At 38.2% G+C, this 21121-nt stretch overlaps 1 protein-coding gene across 1 annotated transcript in view; it reads right to left on the bottom strand.

Moving 5' to 3' along the window:
• Positions 1–17881, bottom strand: part of LOC134743656 (protein timeless homolog) — a 28969-nt gene extending 11088 nt beyond the window's left edge. Inside the window, exons 1-11 of the mRNA XM_063677239.1 lie at positions 17462–17881; positions 17192–17375; positions 16468–16602; positions 15617–15873; positions 15075–15272; positions 13711–13893; positions 10924–11211; positions 7941–8059; positions 5433–5589; positions 2211–2291; positions 376–485 (exon numbers count right to left, since the gene is read on the bottom strand). Of these exons, the coding sequence (XP_063533309.1) occupies positions 376–485; positions 2211–2291; positions 5433–5589; positions 7941–8059; positions 10924–11211; positions 13711–13893; positions 15075–15272; positions 15617–15873; positions 16468–16602; positions 17192–17375; positions 17462–17715 (1966 nt within the window). The 5' untranslated portion in view covers positions 17716–17881. The remainder of the gene's footprint in view (positions 1–375; positions 486–2210; positions 2292–5432; positions 5590–7940; positions 8060–10923; positions 11212–13710; positions 13894–15074; positions 15273–15616; positions 15874–16467; positions 16603–17191; positions 17376–17461) is intronic.
• Positions 17882–21121: the final 3240 nt, after the last annotated feature.

Here is a 21121-nt window from a genome sequence, read left to right as displayed (position 1 = left end):
ATAAATACATTACGTAAGACAAAGACTAATCGAAAGGAGAAAAATAGGGAAATTTACTTCAGTTGAAATCAAAAGTTGAGAAAGTAATGTTCGATGTAACAATTGTTATTAATAAATATATTTCATTTCATTTCGTTTCATTTCATTTTGTTGTTAATTATTCTTATAATAATCACATTAAATTGAAAACTTCATTCATTTTTAATTTGCTATGTAGCCAGAAATATATTTTGGAAGATCGAAAGGCAAATATGTATCAGGAAGGCAGACCGACCGAGCGAACGCCTCGTAACACGAGTTTTTGAAGTTACCATTAGCCTTTTCTAGAAACAATTGTCAGTTGGCTAGGTCCCTGGGAAACTCAAGAGAACTAACCTGGTACTTCGACTCCTAAATCGGTCCCGTAAATGGTCTCCAGCATTTCCAGCTCCTCTTCTTGCTGAATGTCGCTTGCGCCAAATATACCTTCCTCCGGCCACACTTCTCTGTTCAGTTAACAATTGGTAATTTTATATCTACGTTTTAATATCACTGTCACATTTCGCAGGAAAGAACGGGAAAGACCATGCGCGCCAAGTGTCAATTTTGATCGAACTTTGTCGATTTCGATTTATTTTAAAAACGTTGCCTTACAATGCGGTAAAATTACTATTTAAGTTAAAATTGTTTTTTCTTCTTTTCTTTTTTGGTTATAGTGTCACATAATAAATAACCGAGTAAAGTTAGATTAAAAGTCCTAGTTAGAGGTTACTTTGGGAATTAATTGTATCGAGCGAAGTGTCATAATTCGTGTATCGGAAGCTTATAAATTAAAGATAATATAATCAAGAACTACATATATTTTTTCCACGTCTACGAATATCAACGTCTCTTAGAAAAATATAATCATATTAGGAGATTTTTCGCCTTCTGGCTCAGGGAACCGCCTTAAATGAAATAGTTCGACAAACCAATTTTGTCAGTGCCTGTAGAGTAAAAAAAATGTTCTCGTCCCTTTTTTCGGAATAATACAAGTGTAAGAAAAATACAGTATGATTCTCTCTACCTATGCCACAGTGTAAAAGTAACAGTGGACCGACGCCTTTGATGTTTGTCACAGACTTTTACACAACTCCTATAGCCAGCAGAAAGCAAGCAAAGTTATGTAACATGTAAAAATGACTTGCATTTAACGAATTCATCGTTAATGAACGTACATTTCCCAAACCTGGACATGCTGATATGTTGTTTAAAATAAAACGTTTCTACGTCAGTAATTAACAGACATGGTTAATGCCAGTTCAGGAGGCCAATGCGAACTTGCATTTCTATGTCAAAATGATGTCATTTTGTTATAATACACCCGTGCGGTCTCGGAGGCCGATTCGAACGTACACGTTGACATCAAAGTGATATCTAAATTAAATCGCTCAGTTATCATTCGTGTGTGCATTTCGGTCGTACTTGTCCGTACATGCATGTACTACAAGCGAGCGCACGGGCGAATGAGAACTACATGGCATCATTTAGATGTCAAAACGTAACTTTGATTTGGCATCCCTGTAAACGAAATAAATAGTAGTGTGTCTACTTGTAAAAAACATAAATAAAAAAATTTTCACAGAAAGTAATTTAACGTGTTCTTAGAGTGGCATCCCTATCGTGCCATGCTTTATAATTGGGCATACATGTACGAACAAGTACGAGAGAAATGCACGCGAAAACGCTAACAAAATGACATCATTTTGATATCGGAATATAAGTTCGAATTGCCCTCCCGTTAATGACGTAGGACTCGCAACTCGTATCACTCACATATGTTAAAATATTTTTAATTACCGATAACGAAGTGAAGATGTGTGCCATAACAGTTATTTTATTATTCATTATTGAAATGACATGGCGATTCAGAGTACCTATGTATGATTCAGAATTTGCACGTAAAATACTAGTTACCGTGGTATTATACCATGTCCTGTAATATCCTGGCTATGCCTAACAAGTAATGGCTAAAACAGCGTGGAATACAATCAAATAATTCTGAACAATATACCAGTTTCAACAAAATAATATTCATACACGGGTCAAATGAATGCACATTAGCTGTTACTAGATACTTTATAAATGTAACAAGGCTTGTATAATGTTGATACGGCTGTTGGGTTGGTATGTTATTTGTTATTTGAAACATGCACATGATAATTAAGAAGTGAATACAGCTAATGGCGTACCTCGCGGCGCGCAGCGTCCCCACAGCATCCTCGAATTTGTATTCCCGCATGAGCCTTTGAATGTTCTTCATGCACGTTTCCCTGCAGACAAATCTTCGTGTTTATTAATGGACATAGATTGCGAATTGTTAGGTTACCACCGGGTTGATGATGAAAACTAATACTTGTACCAATATTTTAACTTTATTCGTTCGTTACCAACATAATAACGACCAATTTACAATAAATATTCCAAGACGTCTACACTGTAACTCGTCTGTACACGAACTGCCCCTTGTCACAGTGTACCCGCCTTTTTTAATAACAATTCAAGATGGCGGGAACCAGTGACAAGTAAGGGTCAACTGATACTCTTTTTTAAGCTAATCGTAAAAGTACAAATGATCAAAATATAAGCTATTAATAAATAATGACCCTTACAAACAGTGTTGCTAACAGAATCTTGGTTAGTGTGCATGTTTTCATAGATAGGATTTCAAATCTAATTGAAACTTGTTTTTTAAACAAAGAGAACAGAGAAAAATAATAGTCACAATAATACAAGCTTAAGAGGAAAGGGGACGAAATCACGTGACCGCTTCTTAATACAAACGTAGTCCCCATTTTCCTCTCTAGATATTAACAATATAGAAAATATGTTTAGGCAATTTTGTGTATATTAACCATATCTATATATTGCTCCTTTGCTTCAATTATTCGTTTTTTATGATTAGGCAAGCTTTTTAAAAAATATATGGATTTTTTTCGCTAAAGAAATTAGCGCGGGTAGGTTTTGTATGTAAAACTTCTACCCGCTTTAATTTATTTTACTAGACATATTTAGATATATTATTTTACTTGAATGTTCACGTCAAATTTCATGATATTTCAGAATGTCGTTTTAAAATCAGAGATCAAGGGTCCTTTCAGCGAGTGGGTTTTTACTGAATCCTGCAAACATTATTCGTGTGTTCACACACACTAGTTTGGATCTTGCGGTAGAGCATGCCCGCACCACATTCAGTAGAGCCCTTTCCCACGGCATCCTCCCGTTTTTTGCAGGTACCGTTTACTGTAGGATCCCGTTTAGTAGTTTACATGTTCACATACGAACGTTCACACGGGCATCCTGATTGCAGTATCCGCCAAAAAAACCGATCCGTTTGAATCGAACCGTTATTCGTTTTTGCCACTACAAACTGGATGACATTTTCCAGTAAAAAACAGGATCCACTTTAGTTATAAATACACTTTAATGGGAGTGCTAGCTTACCTGCCTGCTGGGCACATCCAGTAAAAGCCTGCATACCGACTTTTGCTGGATGTGCCAAGTATGCTCATTCTCATTTCTGTACCGCAAAAAACAGGATGCAAACTACTAGCAATGTGTATTAGTGAAAACACCTATGATTTTTGCGAGATTTAGTAAAAAACCGTTCCTGCAGGACTGGACCTTAGAAAGGGCTCTTTCTTCGACTGTATGGCGGTAGCGAGGTTCGTGCGACTCTTAATTTTCTAAAAAGCACGAGACACATTCAGTTCCCCCGTCTGAGCGCTACGTCGTAGCCGAAAACCTGGGTTTCGTCAGCAAAGCGACGGTAAGTGGTTTAAGCACTTTCCATCTATTTTGATACCTATGCCCAGTGTTGGCCGAAACATTTATGCAATTAAGCATGTCGCTGAGCGGTAAAGGTTTTTCAACAGCTGGATGTATCCGTAGTCTATTTGCAACGCTTTAAAGAGTCAAAAACTGCCCAATGCCAGTTCTACTTCTTAGTTTAGCAATTATGGAATGCCTATACGGGTACTGCTTACACGAACATGCAAGAGAGGGTTTAGTAGTTAGTGAGTAATAAGTGTATTAATAAGAATTAAAAATAAGTAAGGGACCATTTGAAAACACTATTTTGATTCAGCATTTATTTTTATTACAATAATTTTAAAAGCCTATATTTTGCCACCACACATCAGACCAATACACACATTGCGACGATTAAATCTAGGAATCTAGGATCAAATAAAGGGACAGGTATCGGAAGATCTCATCACGTGGTATTTACAAAATGAAATCGCTATTTTGGCACTTTTAGTGATTGCATTAACTAAAGTGCCATTAAAATAATTGAATTATTTGATTTTAATTAATTGCATACCAAAAATACGCAAGTAGGTACAACAGGTTAGCACCAATTCCAGCACGTTATTATTTCCTTTCGCTGCCTTAACTTGCCTTTTTTATATGATTATATTTATGTATGTGTGTATATATTTACGACGACGACCGGTCTGGCCTAGTGGATAGTGACCCTGCCTGTGAAGCCGATGGTCCTGGGTTCGAATCCCGGTAAGGGCATTTATTTGTGTGATGAACACAGATATTTGTTCCTGAGTCATGGATGTTTTCTATGTATTTAAGTATTTGTATAGGTATTATATTTATCGTTGTCTGAGTACCCACAACACAAGCCTTCTTGAGCTTACCGTGGGACTTAGCCAATTTGTGTAAGAATGTCCCTATAATATTATTTTATTATAATATTATTTATTTATTATTTATTTATTGTATTTGTATGTAGGTATATATTATTTTCAAGTTTATAAATTGTTAATTTAATTAATAAACTAACAATTACATCTACGAATACAAATAATTACATGAGGTAACTATTAGTCAACCCCGTTCGTTATCGCTCCCAAAAAGTGTCCATAATGCTCACGGAATTGTTAATAATGCATATCGGCACTACCTACCCGTTCAAAGTTGTAAGTACTTAACTTTCCTGCTACCCAAAGGTTGCCTGTTGTTATCTACTCTTAAGCTTGTATTTCGATTTCTGTGTATTTTTTTAACTTTATGGTGCACAATAAAGAATATTTACTTACTTACTTATTTCGCGGATAAGCAAAGTATCCTTATTTTAAATCAGAATTGATTGAATGATATGTGGTACAAGTACTTAGAACTGCATAATTCTTTTAATTTTATTGAATTCTCACTCAGAATTATTTTTGAATGGTTGTCATGACGTGTATATAAATCATTAAAAAAAAATTTTTCTTTACATGCTGTTGGATGGTAAAGGCTGTCACTCATATAACAGTACTTTCTGCTGGTCGACGATTTGATCGGAGACGGCGTCAAATGGTAGCGCGCACTCGTCGACGCCGGCGCCGAGTACAACAGCCAACTGCGCACGCAGCTCTTCTCGCGCCGGCCGTCACGTCTGCTATAAAAATACTTACTTCTGCTGGTCGACGGTTTGATCGGAGGCGGCATCAAACGGCGGCGGGCATTCGTCGACGCCGGCGCCGAGCACAACAGCTAACTGCGCACGCAACTCTTCCCACTCCGGTATTTCTACTCGGCTCGGTTGTGACTTTTCTACCGCACGCTTCTTTTCTGTCAAGTTGATCATACTTTTAGAAAATAATTCAGTTGTGTTGTTTTATTATACAGTTCATCATCAATATCATAATTCATCATATAACTAACTCATGTGAAAATTTATAATTCAATGTAGGTAAGTAGTAAAAAAAAAACTATTTTTGAATTTAAATAAAGTTGCATTTTTCTTGTTTCGTTTGACTTCAAAACAAAATAAATTCAAATACATTTCCTATACTATTGTCAAATTCAATTGCCAATTTTCCTTGTATGATGAGTATGATGACTGATGAGCCTTAGACTTAAATTTACCTACTTAACTTGAAAATGGTAGTTTGATAACCGCAAACAAAATAACAGTCTGTAGTTAAAACTAGTCTCAAAAGGTACTCAGTAAAGCTTTGAAAATACTTCAAGCGCTTCAGGCGTCTGAGGAAAAAAGCAACAGTTTTTGAGCTGTAGTTTCGGAGCGCATGTAACCTGTATCTATTTTTTATTTTACACTAAAAATAACGTTGCGCATATAAAATTGGGTTCAAACGCGCCTCAAATAAATTTTAGTTAGTATCTTAAATACTTCATAAAATGCCGCATGTATGATTAGATATTTTCCTAACCGCTTTATAGGGAAGCGTATTCTGATTGTAATAACAGGTTATGAGTATTTGTTATGGATATGATCTGTTGGTGTAAAAACTGACGTTTACCAAATCCAGATCAAATTCATAACCTGCTATTAAAACCAGAACACGACTCCGGCACACCAGGAAAACACCTCTTACAGAAGACTACGCCAAATATCAACAGTGGCTAATTTTGCATATAGTACCGGCCGAGTTTGCATATAAGTAGTGGGCGTTTTCTAAAATAAATATTGAAAACCTGATTCTTTCAAATCTGGACTTTCTTGGGCTCATTCTACTCAGAATCGACAGCATTCTCCATCCTGCCATTAAAAAAAGATGTCCCAAAATGTCCATTCCATTACGTCTCGTTTTAGTGTGAATTTTAATTTCACTAGTATGTGCGTGACGTAGTGGAATGTACAGTTTTCATACAAATTTTTGGGACTTTTTTTATCATCACGATTGAATATGCTAGTGATTCTGAGTTGAAAGAACCCATCTGCAGTGAATTTATCCACCATATCCATTTAAATTTTGTTATACTTTTTTCAAATATTGTATTTCGTTAGCAGACGTTTAAATAATAATACCAGTAAATCCCTCATGTTATCGAGGTACAGTGGAATATCATTTTCGAAGCCGATAAAACTAGATTTATATGACGTAACATGTTTGTGACAAAATTTTGCAAGACCGGCGTAAAATTAAACGGAAAACTAAGTTTTTTTTTTACTATTTTCGACCGATAGAACTGAGTGACTATTTTGTCGATTTCCTGGCATTTCCTTGCTGTCAAAGAATCCGAGCATTTTAAGTACTGTGATTCAATTACCGTAAAATGGTCCTACTTTGCTCCTTGCCCCTTGGTGGGTAACTATGCTCCAATTAAAAAAAAGGACAACGTTAATATATTCAAACATAATATTTCTATATTATTATTTATATACTCAGATAAACGAAATCGTATATATATTTTGAATTGCTACGTCAGTCATAAAATTAATCTCTCTTTTTGGTGGGGCCTATTAATTTGGCGCACAATGGAGTAACTTTGCACCCCTAAGTAAACTATAGGTAGGAGCAAAAATACCCCAAACAATGGGTATCTTGTGGTCCTAATTCATAGCTTCGTTTTATATAAAACAACATTTCATAAAGTTGATTTACCGGTAAAATATGTTACATAAGATGTTCTTCTACTTTTTCTTTTCCATTCGTCTGAATATTTAATAATTAACAGTTTAAAAAATATTCAGTTTCCTTAAAGTGGAGCAAATACTGGAGCAAAGTAGGACCATTTTTTAGTATTTTTTCAGGATTAACCAGCTGGAAGAAATCCCTTATAGGGATAAGCTCGCCTTTGTACCTAAATTTATAAGAATTTCATGTTAACAATTTTTGTTTTGTACAATAAAGTGATTTACTACTACTACTACTTAACCAGTATATGTTACTTGAATTTTCGTGCCAAATTTCATGGTATTTCAGCGTTTCGTTTTAAAACGAGAATCAAACTTCGTTTCTATGGCGGCGGTAAGGTTCTTGTGACTCGTTAAAACGGCCAAGTGTAAGTCGGACTCGCACACGAAGGGTTCCGTTCTGTACCATTACGCAAAAAACGGCAAAAAAATCATGTTTGTTGTATGGGAGCCCAACTTTTTAAGTATGTATTTTTTGCGTATATGTTGTAATCGGAACATGCTTATAACAACACCGAGCCAATTACAGTAAAACACTTACTTTTGGATTTCGCTTTCCTCTTAACTTTTTTCTGCACGACTAATCCCGTTTTCTTGACGTAATGTTCCAGCATTTTCAAAAATAAATGAACTGTTTCTACTAAATCTACGAGATAGGACCTGAAAATGATATTTCATTAGCAGACGTTCAAACATTTTATCTAAAAATGATTATAGATATTTTATCTAAAAATATTTTTTTTAGGTACTTTTATTTCTGCGAATGAAAGAAAATGATGAGGTTCTGCGAGGAAATTGAAAATACGCCTCAAGGAGCGAGACTTCACAGGATACTCTCCAAAGCTAGAAGTAATCAAGTAGGCCTTCTCAGGAGGCATGATGGCTCCTTCACTGCTAGTGAGATGGAGACTTTGGAGCTCTTAGCTGAAACTCACTTTCCGGGGGCAGGACAGTCACACGAGCCCCAGCTGGTCAGAGGCCTGCATAGGCCTCGCCCAGAGGACTGGAGGCAGGCTGCCCTCGTCATAAGACCTGGGGTAGTGAGGTGGGCTATAAACTCCTTTAAACCTTACAAGACGTGCGGCCTGGACGGAGTAAGCCCTGTGCTAATGCAGCGAGGAGCTGAAGTCCTAATCCCGCATTTGGTCAGGATCTTCAGAGCTAGTTATGCCTGGGGACACCTACCGGAGCAGTGGAACATGGTTAAGGTATTATTTATACCGAAGGCTGGGAGGAAGGATTACGCTTTAGCCAAGTCCTTCAGACCCATCAGCCTCTCCTCGTTCCTCCTTAAAACCTTGGAAAAGGTAATTGATAAGTATATCAGGGAGAGCTGTCTTCTAAACAAACCCATACACGACAGCCAACACGCTTACCGTAGGGGCAGATCTACAGACTGCCCTGCTGGAGCTGGTTGACAGAGTGGAAAGGGCTTTGGAAGACAAGGACATAGCCCTGTCGGCCTTCCTAGATATTGAGGGCGCTTTTGATAATACACCCACTCGGACACTGGTGGAAGGGCTCAGGGCCAAGGAGGTGGACGGCACCACTATCCGCTGGGTGCAAAGCATGCTCTCAAGCAGAATGGTTAGGCTAGACTTGCTTAACACTACACTGGAAGTGGCCACTGTGAGAGGCTGCCCGCAGGGGGGTGTCCTATCTCCCTTGCTCTGGACTCTTGCGGTGGATGGACTTCTGCAAAAGATGGCGGAGCTCCGAATCGACACTCAGGGGTACGCAGACGACCTTGTTGTGACGGTGAGGGGCAACTGTCAAAGTACTTTATCAGACCTTATGCAGAGGGCTCTCAACACCATAAATACATGGTGCAGAGATAATGAATTGTCTATCAATGCGGACAAGACAATTATAGTTCCATTCACGAACAAGCGGAAACTAGACAAACTTAAGCCGCTTGTCATGAATGGTAAAACTATTCCGTTCTCAACAGAGGTCAAATATCTGGGGGTAACACTGGACCAGAAACTGACCTGGAACAAGCATGTGGACGGAACTATACAAAAAGCTAGATCAGCCTTGGCAATATGCTGTCGTTTAGCAGGCAACCGATGGGGTCTAAAACCCAAAATTGCCTTGTGGCTGTACACAGCTATAGTGAGGCCGATAGTGTCCTACGCCTCCGTAGCATGGTACAGGAAAACGACGCAGAAGGCAACAGTGACGAGGCTTGGCAGCCTGCAAAGAACTGCCTGTGTCATCGTCACTGGAGCCATGTCATCCTCCCCGACGGCAGCCCTAGAGGCCATACTAAATCTACCGCCCCTTCACCTGCATCTGGAATTGGAGGCGAGATCTAGTATGCTTAGAATAGCGGGCGCGAGGAGAGGTAATTGGTTATCGCAAACTCTGAGACTGTTTAAGGAATCAGTGTACGATATTCCTGTTCTTGGGATGCCGTCCGACACTATGGCACCCAAATTTTGTCCACTCAAACTCTACTCAGTGGAACTCCCCAAAAGGGAGGACTGGTCAAACAGTCAAATTAAGTGGAAAGAAGGAAGCCTGAGGTGGTACACTGATGGCTCCAAATCCGGATCTGAAGTAGGCTGCGGAGTATATGGTGAAGCGCCCAGGAAAAGCATCAGCTTAAACCTAGGGCGTTTTTGCTCTATATTCCAGGCAGAGGTATACGCCATTATTGAATGTGCGTCAATAAATCTGCAAAGCAACTACGGCAACCATACTATCTATATCCATTCGGATAGCCAGGCGGCACTCTTAGCCCTAACCTCTGATGTCACCACATCGAGGCTGGTTGAGAACTGCAGGCAATTATTGAACAACCTTGGAGCCAGGAACAAGGTTGTTCTACGTTGGGTCCCGGGGCATGCGGGTATCGTTGGAAACGAAAAGGCCGACGAACTCGCGCGAGCAGGGGCTAAGGGGAAGAACTACAGTCCTGAGCCGTTTTGTGGGATTCCCAGAAGCCTAACGCGGCTCACCCTAAAGACCTACTGTCACTACAAAACCATTCAACTCTGGAGGGAAAAACCAGGGTTGAACCATTCCAAAGCGCTTATCAAGGCCTTCAGCAAAAAGGCGTCTTCGAGCGCCTTGGCGCTGCCTAGGAACCAACTGCGCAACTTGGTCAGGGTGCTTACCGGGCACTGCGGCCTAAATAAGCACATGCACACTATGGGGAAACGTGACATGGGGCGGTGCAGACTCTGTATGGAGGCAGAGGAGACGCCCCTACACATCCTCACAGAGTGCCCCTGCCTAATGCGCACTCGTGACTTGATCCTGGGTGGACATATATTGCGCCCGGAGGAGTTAAAGTCTCTCGAAACCAAAAAGATCCTGCAGCTGTTTGAAGTTGCAGGTTTGGATCGAGAGTTGTAGTAGGTGGCGATCACAATAGATCAGAGATGGTCGCAGTGATACATAGGCTCTGGAGCCTTACATAGCCCCTAGAAAAAGAAGAAGAAGAAGAAATGATGAATGAAGAAATGAAATAAAATTCAACAAAAACAGGATGTTTAAATATATATCTTTATAAATACCTTGGCATTTTATTTTCGTCGTAACTTAAACACGTCGTTAGAATAAACTCTCTATATTCTAAAACGTAGAAAATGTTACTCTTCAGTACTTTAGCGGACTCTTTGACACTAGGATCCGTACTTTTATCCATGGCCAGCAATGTGTTAAGAAGTTCTTTATAAGCCCGGAGCGCTAGGTGTAGTCGTCGTACCCATACGGCGAATTTCTTCTTTTCTACTCTGATCATGTCGTAGTATTTCTCCATTTGCTGTTGCACGTAGTGGAACATTGGAACCGACATAGTTTCGCTAAAAACATACAAATGTAGAACGTATCTTTACTTCACAATCGCCATTTTCAATTAACATTAGGTACGAGAATCTCGTACGGTTAGAAAGATTTTTGGTTATCTATTCATAACATTATATTAATTTTTCTACTCGTCGAGTATAATCTGTGTATTACAACTTAACATGCAACACTACAACCTTACTCTTTTCAACGTTAGATAGTCTATGGCACTTCCGACTCAAGCATAAGAATTTTATCGATACGGTTTAGTCAATTATAAAAATTTTGAAAATAGAACTTCATACGTTTCGATAAAATGTTTCTTGTTTAAGGAGACTCGATTCAATGCAAATTAGCCTACTTAAACACGCTGCTGCGTCGCATCTGCTTTGTGATTGGTTGGCCAACAAAAACATTTTATTTTATGTTGTAGTAGAAATAATTGCTTGTTAAGTCAGAAACGCGCATGTGACACCCTTCATATAGCAACATCCATACCCTACGAAAACCATACCATAGGCTACGGTGGCCAAAATCGAGAAAAAAAAACTGTCTTAAAACTGAATTTAGCGCGGAGCAGGTACCAGGGCCTCATGAGTTACGAGGAGGTGTCGTTGACCAACCCGCCGGGGGCGCCGGGCCCGGCGGCCGGGGCGCGTACGAGTATGAAGGTATCGCGGGCTGCGGCAGCTCGCGTATCTTAGCTGTATATTTTGGTTTGTTTACTTATATGATTCTACTAGTTAAAAGTATTATTTTTTTGTCTCGTAGAAAAAATATTGTATACAATAGTGATATAATCAAGCTTTTCAATCTCGTACCTTAACTTAAGCAACTCAGCAAGCTTCGTTGCTTAAACACGGTACTCGACTGAAAAGCTCTCTATTATATCACGATTGTATAAAATACTATTAGCTAACTTTAGCGGTTTCACTCACGTATTTTTAGTCACTCGCGCGACATGTTTCACGATAGTTTAAATTCGATTATTATATTAATTAACAAAATTATTTAGATTTTAAACTCGCCCACGATTATGTTACGATTCGGAAGGCGAGTTTTAATACCAATAGTTTACGTACTAGGAACCCGTATTAATTTTTAGTTCATAATTATGTTGCTTGACATATTTATACGAATTCACTGAACGCGAGTTAAGGCTGACGTGTAATTCTCGTAAAATCGTTTACGAAAATTATACGTGTGGTTAAGAGGCCGTAGTCGATTTTGGAGCAAAAATTTTAAATTTATAGATTTAGTCGTTGAAACGTTTTGTTACGTAATATCTAAATAACAAGTATTGGTTTCTATTAGCACGTCTTCTCATCATGCCTTTTAATAATGAGGTCGCAAGCGTGCGTCACCGGTAATATATGAAAAGAATATTTTTAAAAATTCATCAAAAATTTATGGTGGTAAATTATACAAATTGATGTATAAGAATAGTTTCAACAAATGTTGTAGATTGTTTAAGTATCAAAATTACGTTGAAATTTAGTCGATTTTGAGAGAAATTGTCATTTGTGTTGAAGTCATTTCTGGAGAAAATTGATTTCGTCTAACTTTCATTTACACTACTTCAAAGTCATAATAATAAAAATGTAGTCTGATAAACGTCAAGTACAGTATATGTGTAATACAAAATTACCATGTTTAGCCGTCCAAACTTTACGAAATTTACAAATAAGAGCGACAAAGTTAGTGCTTTAAATTTATAGATTTAGTCGTTGAAATTATACACTAAATAATAAAATTAAATTAGTGCGCGTTTACCTAAACGTCCATCAGAAAAGCAAACATTACTAATTTAGTGAGTCTGTTTTCAACAAATTGATCTGATAAAAGGTAAGATAAGAAGATGCGCTAATAGAAACCAGTACTTGTTATTTCAATTAGGTAACAAAAGGTGTACAATTTCACCGACTGAATCTATCAATTTTACATTTTTGCGACTAAAATCGACACCGGCCTCCTAAGCGTACCGTAAAATGTGCCTATTATTCTCCAGAATCTGCTCCAAAATTTGAAATTTAAAAATATTTTTTTAATTATTATAATTATTATAATGTGGTATGTTGATATATAGGAAGGTACTTATATGTATGCTGATTTAAAGTTGACCATCACTACTGTCACGTTGTTGCACTTAAATGAAGTTGTGATAAACTTTCAAGTTTCAATGTATATTAATACATCACTACATAGTATAAAACAGTCGCTTCTTGCTGTCTGGATGTATGTCTGTCCCTATGTATGCTTAGATCTTTTAAACAACGCAATGGATTTTGAGGCGGTTTTTTTAATAGATAGAGTGATTCAAGAGGAAGGTTTATATGTATAATACATCAGCATTGCACCCGTGCGAAGCCGGGGCGGGTCGTTTCATATAAAGTGTTAGAGCACAATTACCCCGTGGGGAGCAAAGTAGGCAAATTTTACGGTACCTATACGTAACTTCAAAACTACAATATTTGTACGTCAGGGGTTAAGGGGTTAATGAACTGTTATGTTCTCACCTGACCAAGCCAACTTGAAAATCATGTCCCCTGCTGAACTCCATGAAGAACTTGACGGCCCACAAGTAGTACGATTCGTCATTCTGCTGGGCCTTGGATCTCACCAGCACATCCTTTACGTAGTGCATTAGAGGGTTATATACACTGTTTAGGAATTCTATACAGAATTCCTTTAAAAATAACCTGAAATCATTATTTACGATAATACGACGAAAAAAACATATTTTATATTAGGTATAAAGAATTGAAAAAAAAAAAGAACAAATTCTTACTAGTGGCTCTGGAACACCGGGCCAACAATTAGAACTGAGCTAACAAATCGTACTTTGTTTTTTAAAATTCATGTATACTGATTATCGTAATGCTGGCTCGGCTGGGCGACGAGCAGCAGATCAAGGCCATTCATTCATAAACATATATAAATTACTTCGTAAAGACCGGCCTTACGAGAGTTAAGAGCACTATGAATGGGGCCGATACATTGGAGTCAAAATTGCATTTAGCTACACCAGCGCGCTCAGTCGTGTAGCGAATTGCGCAGTGGAAAGGCGTCACCGTTGGTGTTAACAAAGTATAAGCGTATGCATACAAATCCGACTGAACACCGGTTACTTTTTCAATAGAGTTATAAGGTTAGGACCTACCCTGGTCAGCGGAGCGTGCGCGTGAGAACGACCCTAACGCGCATCCACTCCGCCGACGACGGGCTGGGGGCAGAGCCAGGCGCTATGCGCGCCTGCTGCCTCCACCGTAGCGGGCTGCGCAGGGCTCCGGGGGAGTCCCTGCGGTTCTTCTAGCTCACAGGACGGGTCACTCACCAAGTGGCACCCAAAAATGCTCACGGCCTGCGGGCCGCCCGCCGGGGCGCTTGCGGTCGAATGCTTTTAGCGACCCTGCGGCACCCCATCTAAGGCGGATTCGGCACTCGTTGGTGGTTTTAGACGGTAGTCCTCTGGTTAGTCCGTCATCCCTCCTGGTTCCCCCGGACCAGGTGGCATGCGTAAACGCATTTCCCCAACGTTAAAAAAAAAAAAAAAAAAAAAAATGACCTACCCTGGTGGGGTAAGAGAAACAGTTTATTTTGCTCGGGGCAAGATAAACCGTATGTGGAAAATCTTTCTATGTAAGTATTTTATTCACACATTTTTAGAGATCAATTAAATTAGTTTTTAATATCTTAATGTATCTCTGTTTATTTTCACTACAAGTTTCTCTTACCTTGCCCCATAGTTTCTCTTGTCCTACCTAACCTTGCAAGTTATACGGTAATGCAATTACTAATTACCATACACAAAAGGGCTTCTAATAAAACAGACATAAACGATATAAGTATCAGGGAAATTCGTGTTAAATATTTTTCTTACCTAATAGCAAAAGCTGATCTTCTTTCTATAGTCCCACTTTCAGCGGGCCTGCGATTCTTTGGTTTGACTAAATTAGACTTTTTACCCCCGCTAAAGTCTAGATTAGAAATCTTGTTCAATGGCTTCAGACAGATGATTTCATTTTCAGATATAGATTTCATGTTTTGTACTATGTAAGTACCACCAAAACGGGAATGCCTAAAAAAGGAAGTTGACTCCTAATTAAGTTAATATCATACACAAAACAATACTGTATATGTGTATAGTTGAGCAAAGTATTGTAACAAATTTGACAGCTGAACTAGATGGCGTTGCACGACACCTTCCTTTTTGTAGTAACAAAATAGTCAGACATTAACACTTGATTACCAAGTTACCGCATAATGTATATACAGGGTCTTATTGCTGTCTACTTTGGCTGATGAATTTGTGGCCACATTATATGTTCATTTGTTTATTGCTTATAGGTAAATAATAATAATTTAACTGTACTTTTAAAGATTTTACTGTAAAATGATACAGAAATAAGCTTTCATCCAAACCTTGATGTCGAAAACTGCTTAACTTTATTGAGCCGCTGCTTATTCTCCGACATTCTTATAGTGAGCAACTCTTGTTCATCCCTCAGTTTCTCATCTGTACTCCGCTGCAGTGCAGCATCAGCCAAGCTGGTGGGATTCTGTTCTCGGAGCAAGTGGGATATGATCTCTAGGATATGCATGAAATATTGCTTTTCATTTTCTGATGACATGTACAGGATTATGTCTAGTATGCCTGATTGATTTAATGCCCATAGGACCTAAAACATGAAATATAATATTTGATGTTGAAGTGAAAGATGTAATGTGGCTATTGTATTCCTCTAGTTAGTCGAGTAAATTTGGTAAACATGTTAAACAACACTAAATTGAAAGTAACTTTAAGCAAAAGTACATGTAAATATTTTTTTGTTGTCTATTATTTAAAATAACATGATACAAGAGGCACCTTTAGATAATGACAAACATTTTGCAATCTAGTTGGATATAGTTACATCCCAAAAAAATGCACAATATAAAATTATCCAGAAAAAATCTGTCGGATCCAGATTGTTCCATACAAGTAGGATCCATAAAGCAAGCTCCAGTGATGACAGAGACAAGTTTGTGGAAGTCATTAAGATCACGGTGCCTAATGCATACTCGTGACTTAATCCTGGGTGGACATATATTGCGCCCGGAGGAGTTAAAGTCTCTCGAAATCAAAAGATCCTGCGCTGTTTGAAGTTGCAGGTTTGGATCGAGAGTTGTAGTGGCGATCACAATAGATCAGGGATGGTTGCAGTGATACATAGGCTTTGGAGTCTTATATAGCCCCTAACACAAGAAAAGAAGAAGATCACGGTGGCTCTTACTTGATCGTGCACACTGGCATCATTCTCAGGCCGCCGTTCCTTGTCCAAGTCCGAGGGCACATGAAGCACATTCCTGATGAGGATTAGTATTCTCTCAATGATCAGTCCTGTGTCTTCATCTCGTTCACTCCAGTCCTAAACATATAAGAACAAAATCAACATAGGCAACAAATGGATAAAGAAAAACAAAAGTAGTTAATCTTATACCTAAAATTAGATAGAGTTAACTAAAATATGTCAGGCAAAGTTGAAGGCACGAGACCTCAGCACCCTCCTTCCACTAGATGGTGTGCTCAAATTACGGCACCTATGCAATTAAAACTGCACTAGGCCATGCGCTTGGCGAGGAACAGAACCCTAGGGTTCACCATAGGGTTCTGTTCCTGGTCTTCAACAGAAGGACATTATGTCACGGTTGAGGGACCGACTGAAGAAGAAGAACTGAAATATGAAGGAATGTCCCTATTTAATATGAATTATACTTGAAAATGCTGTCAGTTACTCATGTCTAGATTTAGAACTAAGCGCAGTTTACAATGTGCCTACATTATGTACGGAAGATGCGAAGGAGTCCATCCGGAGCCGTCCGTGTCAGCAAGGAGCCAACCCGCTTACATATGTACCTTTTTCACAGGCAAATTAGGGTACATGGTATTATACAATGGAACCTTAAATGTAAATGGCAAAAATTGTCTTATGAAGAGAAGTAAATAAAACAACTTACAATTTCCAGGATCTTAGTCAACTTCTTTGCAAAAACATTCCAAGTCTCAACTTTAGTGAATGCTTCTTCTTTATAGTTCTGCAGATGGAGTAATATCAGCAGATAATTGTGTCTGTCAGTTCGCTCAGTTGGCACTTCTTCCCTGTACAGCAATAGCGCTGGGTTTGTTAGGTTAACCAGAAGCCTAGAATAAAATGATAGAAATATTTAACTTCATAAATGAAATCTTAATGGTTTAAACTTTACAAACAATAATACAGTTCGAAGTACCTGAGAGTAACGTCAAACAGTTCTGTATTTTCCCAGTGGTCAATCAACATAGGTATTAGATCAGTCTGCAACACTTTTGTTTGGCCGAAATGCCTGCGAATTTCGTGGTCCTCGCCATCACGACGTAAGTATCTTATTAAGTCTTTTACCGTATTAAGAGTGTAGTCATCTATCAAGTACTTCCCGGTCCTCTTGTCGAACGTGCCCAGTGCATTGCATGTTGCAGAAAGTTCTGCAGAGAGTAGTGAACTCATTTTGCTTTGGATATGCTTAGCCGTAACTAAATTCCAAGTTAATAACGCATTATTGGCGTATAAACTCGACAGTAATTAACTAAATAATTACATTTAAAGCACTTTTAAAGAATTTGTTTGCACGATTCTTTCAAGTTTCAATTCAATACAAATGACATTATGATTATGACAGTCTGCTCGTGGTTGACTTCTAAAAGCCCGCGAAATGAAATGAAATGACTTCATGCCAATTCATGCGCCATGCCACACGCCACACGAATGGAGACGGTAAACTTTTAAAATCTTTATAAATAATTTCGGCTGCTAAATTAATCAATACTGTTTATAAGTATTAAATTGTGCACATCTATTGCTGCAGTAATTAAATAAATTCATTTGTCAATCGTCGTTGTGATCACACTCTGCGTGAATCGGAGCTCACCTTGAAGGATGTTCCGAGCTACGCAAGTTTCGGTTGACTATGTACTTAAAATAATAACATAATGTAAATAGTAAACCTCAGAATAATGATTAAAGCATAGAAGTCGGGCAAAAATGCTTCGAAAATATGTATACCCGTACTTTACTTCCTTACGAATTAGATAATGTGCCGAAGTGAGATGCATATATGCTTGTTAATTCTCATTTACGTACGGTGTCATAAGTTTGATAATTTGCTAGGGATGTAACTGTGTCGACTTTTTATATCGATAAATTATGCATAAGTTTATGTGCCGTGTAAAAGAATAATCACGAAATTGGCAAATTGATAATAGTCTGGCTAATGAGTTGAACCTGAAAAAACGCGGCAATTTCAAGAAATCTGTAGCAGGCGGCTCGTTGAAATGAAATGAAATGCGTGGAATACAAGGATTGCATAACTTTTATACTTTTTATAATTTCCATATTCTAAAAATCATTAAAAAGTATAAAAATTATGCAATTCTTGGAATCAAAGAGCCGCCTGATATGAGGATTAATGCATGTACCTAATATAGCTTTTATCTCATTTGCAGTCTACCACTCAGAACCGTCTAACTATACCTCTCGTTTTTTTATCATTAGAAAGAAGGCGAGCGATCTTAACGTGTCGTTTTATCGAAAAACACTTTGAAAATAAGTCACAACAAATATAATATACGACCATTTACATACTTTTGCTTTCATAAGTAAAATATTGCTATATTTATAAAAAAACTTGTCAATAAAAAGACACTTGGAAATGGTTTACCGTTTTTTCTAATGCTAAAAGACTATGTATAGTTTCTAGTCATGTACAGTCAGCTGCAGAGAAAGGGCACCCCCCCTGCATACAAAGTTCTGTAAATTAGTATGGACGTGGGGTACCTTTTCTCTGCAGATGACTGTACCAAATAGGAAATAAAAAAAAAAACGTTCGTGTAATATATTTTTTTATTTAATAATAGGGAATATTACGCGAAACTCGGCGTAGGTGGCGCCACTATCACAATCTGAGGGTGTATCGCGAAACAAGAAAATCGAACTTTCGTTATCTAACATCTCTGTCACTCTTGCGTATTCGAGCGATAAAGAGGCAGCTAGATAACGAAATTTCGGATTCGAGTTTTCCGGTAGGTCCCCTGAAAACTTGTCAAAAACCTAATATTGTCTTCGGTTACCGCGATAGTTACTCATGAAATAAAACTATGAAAACGGATTATATCGCGTATATTGAATTTATAATACATCCATACATACGCGATATAATCCGTTTTCATAGTTTTATTTCATTGTCAAAAACCTGTTAAAGGTACAGTATGAATAAGTTACTCTACGGTGCACTAAAAAAGCTAGTGCTGCACTCTGGTGGCAGAACATTGCAGTAATATCCCCTATTCCTCGTCCTTTGGAAATCTGAAATAAAAAGTTGAGTTTTGTGACCAACAATATTAATAAAAGGAACATTAATCAATGATCATTAATGTCTTTTTTATTAGGGTTCCGTACCCAAAGGGTAAAAACGGGACCCCATTACTAAGACTTCGCTATCCGTCTGTCTGTCACCAGGCTGTATCTCATGAACCGTGATAGCTAGACAGTTGAAATTTTCACAGATGATGTATTTCTGTTGCCGCTATAACAACAAATACTAAAAAGTACGGTCCCCTTGGTGCGCGCGTCCGACCCGCACTTGACCGGTTTTTAGTATTAAACTATAGTCTGGCAAACACAATCTGTCAGTAAGTAAGAACAAAGAAAACTATAGGTACAGTCGAAGGCAAAAATATCGATCCAGACAAATGGCTTAAAAATATGTGAACACGGATTTTATTGTCTGAGCGTACACATATTTTTGAGACTGGGAATGTATATATATTTATGCCCTTGACTGTACTCATCAATTAAAATGAGACAGTCCTGGGCCAAACTATAAGAAAGCTGTAAATGTCGATAGGTTATTGATCTGAGGTCGATACATCACTATGCCAGAAATATAACCTTTCATACTTAGCAGAAAAGTTCGGAAATATATGCAAAAATCTATATAGACTTGAATGCAAGTAATAATTACATAAACAACATATCGATTTCTATGTTTAGGGTCAGGTCCTATAAATTAATCTCTTCAAAATTGAACAAAACTCACCGATTAAAGGGTATCGGTTCGTGCGTATTTTCTTTTCTTCCTGTATGCGATTTACAGCCCTCGATCACACAAGACATTATCACAAAGGGAACTTCAAACCATTACAAATAAACACTCAGCACGTTTTCCAACAATCTTTCAGGAATATAGATGACCGCTGAAATTCCCGAAATATTTCAACTAAAATAATACGACTATGTCAAGTTGTTACAGTTGACACCTACCTGTGAAATAACGAACATATATTTTATTTGGCTGGATTATATTATAGAACCACATAGGACCATTTGACATTTCCCTCAGTTCATCTTATGACAATACTGAAAAAAACGAAAGAACTTGCGGATTGTTGTCTCACTCACTCATAGACAAAAAGTAATAGCGTGTTGTGAATACGATATCTTTCACCAAGCTTTTATTTTTGCCCGGCTTCTTTGCTTTAGTCATTATTCTGAGTAGTAAACTGCTGGAAAAGAACCGTTCGGGAAATTAAACTATAGTTGGGCAAGCAAATCTTGTCAGTAGAAAAAGGCGCGAAATTCAAATTTTCTATGGGACGATATCCCTTCGCGCCTACATTTTTTAAATTTGCCGCCTTTCTCTACTGACAAGATTTGCTTGACCAACTATATTTCGCTACGAAACATTTCCAAATTAACATCAATTCAATCTTAAAAGGCCCTCCACACTCGTCCGCAAATCGCGGCGCGAAGCCGCAAACGCGAGTGTGGAGTCGATTTCGCTGAATGAGGGCTAACGCGTATGAATTCGCCGCTAGGGGCGCTAGTGTAGATGGTGGTCTTTTCCATAGTTCGAAAT

Source organism: Cydia strobilella, chromosome 8 (genome assembly GCF_947568885.1).
Source record: "Cydia strobilella chromosome 8, ilCydStro3.1, whole genome shotgun sequence".
Taxonomy (NCBI): domain Eukaryota; kingdom Metazoa; phylum Arthropoda; class Insecta; order Lepidoptera; family Tortricidae; genus Cydia; species Cydia strobilella.
The sequence above is the reverse complement of the archived record's forward strand: the minus strand, read 5'-3'. Positions and strand labels throughout refer to the sequence as shown.